At 66.1% G+C, this 3,682-nt stretch overlaps 1 protein-coding gene across 1 annotated transcript in view; it reads right to left on the reverse strand.

Moving 5' to 3' along the window:
• Positions 1-2,499: 2,499 nt before the first annotated feature.
• Positions 2,500-3,682, reverse strand: part of TRABD (TraB domain containing) — a 3,242-nt gene continuing 2,059 nt past the window's right edge. The window contains exons 6-9 of the mRNA XM_007453890.1: positions 3,468-3,607; positions 3,051-3,223; positions 2,855-2,966; positions 2,500-2,719 (exon numbers count right to left, since the gene is read on the reverse strand). Coding sequence (XP_007453952.1) covers positions 2,542-2,719; positions 2,855-2,966; positions 3,051-3,223; positions 3,468-3,607 — 603 coding nt within the window. The 3' untranslated portion in view covers positions 2,500-2,541. The remainder of the gene's footprint in view (positions 2,720-2,854; positions 2,967-3,050; positions 3,224-3,467; positions 3,608-3,682) is intronic.

Below are 3,682 nucleotides of genomic sequence, written 5' to 3' on the forward strand. Positions count from 1 at the left end.
TATCCTGGGCATCTTTGTTTGTTCCCTTGGAAGTAGACTTCTCTCCTTTCCTGACTGTAGCCAGCGCCCAGAGAGCATCTCTGTCCCAGGTGCAGGTGTCTGAGGATGGCCTCTGGCCTGGCCCGGCCCGGCCCTTCCCTCCCAACCGCCCACGGTAACATCTGTTTTTGCCAAAGTGATACACGAACTGCAGGCTGCTCTCCTGGACGGGGCACTGGCTCCTCTGGCTGGCTGGCGTACACACCTCTGGGGCCCTCTGGTTCTCCACCCAGATCTGAGAGCAGCCCCTCCCTGGGGAAGACTTGGGCCAGGAGGCGTCGGAGTTCTCCAGGTGACCAGACCCAGGGCCCGAGAAGGGCCCGTGGACAATCCAGCAGGTGACTTACAACCTTGGTCCTGGCAGACGGGCAGCCACTGTCCTCTCACCTTGGGCCACACCTGCCTCAGGCCTCTTCCCTTCTGGAATCGGCTGGCCTTCAGGCTCCTAGCACTTGCCGGCCCCCAGCCCTCCATCAGACCCTCGATTCCTCCCGCCGCCCCTGGACCAACCTCTCCCTGTGGGTCCAGCATGGCCTTCACCTGCTGCCCTAGGAGGGTCTGCCTTGGCTTCCCCGCCTCCCTTGCTCGGCCCAGCTGGCCCCCCCTAACACCAGCCTGGAGGGGGCCTGGTCCTTGCCTGCCCCTCCCCCAGGCTGTTCAGGGCCAGGTACCCAGGTGGGTCCTCACGGGGAGTGAGAAGACTGCAGGGTGCAGACCTGTGGGTGACAGCTCCGAGGCTACCCAGCCATTACGCACCGGGCCCCTTCCACTCCCCCACACCCGGCCAGACCCTGGGGTTCCAGCAGGACCGCCTGGACCTGTGGAGAGAAGACCCCGGGCAGAGGGAAGCTCAGTAGCCCCTGGCCCACCAAGGGCCCGCCACCCACTCCTACCGGCCTTTGACAATGTGCCTCAGAGCTGGCCCAGGGCAGAGGGGCGCAGAAGAGCCCCGAGACCCAGCGCAGGGCAGGCGGCCATGCTTCCTGGGGGGCAAACACCGTGGAGAAGCTCCACCCCATCGGCCTCCTGCCGTGCCGCCGGGAAGGCCCACACGCCTCTCCACGCCCACTGTCGCCTTTCTGGGCAGATGTGAGCCGCCGGTGCCCACTGAGTTTTGTTCAAGCTGCTGGGCTCGCTCCCACCTCCTCCCCTCCGGCGTGCCAGGGTGCGGGGCTGGGCAGGGAGGGGAGCCCCAGGGTGCAGACTAGAAGGGAGGGCAGGGGTCCACAAGGGATGGGTGGGTGCCACCAACATCCTGATGCCCTTCCCCACCCTCCCTGTCACTTGAGTCCCATTCCCGCACATTTCACAAAGCAGGCTTCCAAAATTAGATTTTATTTCAGTCTCTAAGGGACGTGTACACGAGCGTGTGAATGACAAGGACATGGCCCAGCCCAAGGCTCCTCGGGCCAGACTGTGGCCATGGCTTTCACCTGATTTAGACACTGAGTCTAAACACAGACACAACCAGACACAGCCAAACGTGGCCCTGGGCCCCTGACGGGATGCACAGATGCCACGTCGAAAACAGGTAACCAGGACACGACGCAAACAGGTAATGACCGGGGTCAAGTGCTGTAGGGGGCCAGCTCGACCTTGGGCCCAGCTGCACCCAAGGCGGTTCCTGTGCAAACTGGCGGGCCCTGGTGGACAGCTGCCAGCCATCCACTGAGGGTCGGGGTGACCCCCAGGTCCCACCACTAGCTGCACAGGAAGCAGGTTCAACCGCCTGCGGGCCAGGCAGGCTCCACCCCGAGAGGGCGGCGGCCCTGCAGCCCCCACGGCTGGAGGTAGACCACGGGGGCAGCTGGACGGGCAGTGGTTGGAGGCCAGCCTGGCTGCCCATGGCCGAAACTGACCCTTGCCACACCCCTGTCTTCCTGGGACCGAGACTCCAAGAGAAAGGTGTTCTCTTTGTCCCAGCCAGATTTAAGGCTAGCATTTCCTGACATTTGCTTCGGTTTGTTTTAAGTTAAAAATACCTGAGTAGAAAAGTTTCAGACACTTTTAAAAGCCAGAAACGCACAACCTCCGTAGACACAGCCGTTGCTGGCGCTCACGCGGGGCCGCCGCCCCCCCAGGGGGCGCCAAGGAGCCACGCGAAGGGCTGCACGGGCCAAGCTGCCCTTCCCCAGCCTGCTGGCCCGGCACCCCTGCGAGGCGCCCCCTGCGACGCGGAGAGAAGGCACAGTGAGGTAGGGGCTGGCCGGCTGCGGCCCACCGCACCTCACCCCTCCCCCGCCAGCTCATCCCGGGCCGGTGAACTTCCTAGCGGCCGCAGGGAGGGGGTGGAGGGGGGCTGCTGGGAAGCCCGAGCTCAGACAGTGAAATAATTCTTTATTTGGGCGGGTTGGGAGAGGGCAGGTGAGGCTAGGCCGGACCCCCATGGGGGGTGGCACCCAGGAGCTCCTCAGGGGGCCGGCCCCCCGTGCCCCTCGGCCGTGTCACAGGAGCAGCCGCGGGCAGCCCCCTGGACGGACGTGGTGGCTCCCTCTGTCCTTCCTACTTGTGTGGCCAGGCCTCGGAGGCCCTCTGCAGGCAGTACTGGGCGGCAGGCAGTGACAAGACCAGGCTGCTGGCACGGCGCCCCATCCAGTACAGGCCGTAGCCCAGGAGGCCCAAGAAGGTGGCCTTCACGGCCAGCCAGGACACTCTGCTGGAGACGGACGGCGGGGGGACACTGGGGAAGGGAGGGCGGGCTGGGCCTGGCTGGGGGATGCACGATCCCCCAGCCCCCAGCCCGGCTCTACGTGGGTGGGGTGGGGGGGGCGGGGGGGGGCTGGGTGGGACGGAGGGGTGGGCGGGCGGCACTCACGTCATTATCTCCTGGATGTTGAGGTCGGTGGTCCAGTTCTTCTCGATGCCAGGGACGTGGCCCATGCCCACGACGCCCACCACCACGGAGGGGACGCACTTCCTGGGCTCAGCTGCAGGGGGGAGAGACGCATCAGCACCGCCCACCCGACTGGCCCCGGCGGGTCCCCAGCAACTACCCCGCAGCCCGTCCTCACCGTCAGAGGCACGGGGCAGCTCCAGGCGCCGGGCCGCCTGCCTCAGCATGTAGGTCAGGTAGATGTCCCGCTCAGACACGATGGTGCGGTGCAGGTCGGGGAACTCGCCGATCATCTCGGCCATCATCTGCTCCAGCAGGTCCTTCTGCTTGCAGCGCTCCACGTCATCCTTGCTGGGGGAGAAGGGCGTGCTGCCAGCCCGAGGGACGGCTGACCCAGGGCGGGGACCTCGCACCTTCTGTCTGGGATCCTGGCAGGAGGAAGGGCTGGGGAGGCCCTGCGAGAGGAGGCTCCGCCCGAGAATGAGAGGAGCGTGCCGCGTGGTGGTCTGGGCCAGGCCAGGTGTGGACCAAGTGCTCTGTGGGCATCTCAGGCCACTGGTCACCATTCCCGGGCCGGGAGGCCGAGGGGCCCTACCTGATAGGGTCCGACAGGAAACACAGGCCCCAGGCCAGCTTGATCTTCTGCCAGAAGGAGAGGGCGGCGATGGCCCTCTTGAAGGTGACGGGGATAGGCCGGTCGCCCAGGTGGAACTTGCAGAAAGGCACCTTGCTGGCCTGGGCAGAGGCTGGGTGTTGGCGGGGGAGCCTCAGGCCCCGGACAGCTCCCAAGCGCCGAGCCCTCTCCGCCCC

This window comes from Lipotes vexillifer, unplaced genomic scaffold (genome assembly GCF_000442215.2).
Source record: "Lipotes vexillifer unplaced genomic scaffold, Lipotes_vexillifer_v1.1 scaffold382, whole genome shotgun sequence".
Lineage (NCBI taxonomy): Eukaryota > Metazoa > Chordata > Mammalia > Artiodactyla > Lipotidae > Lipotes > Lipotes vexillifer.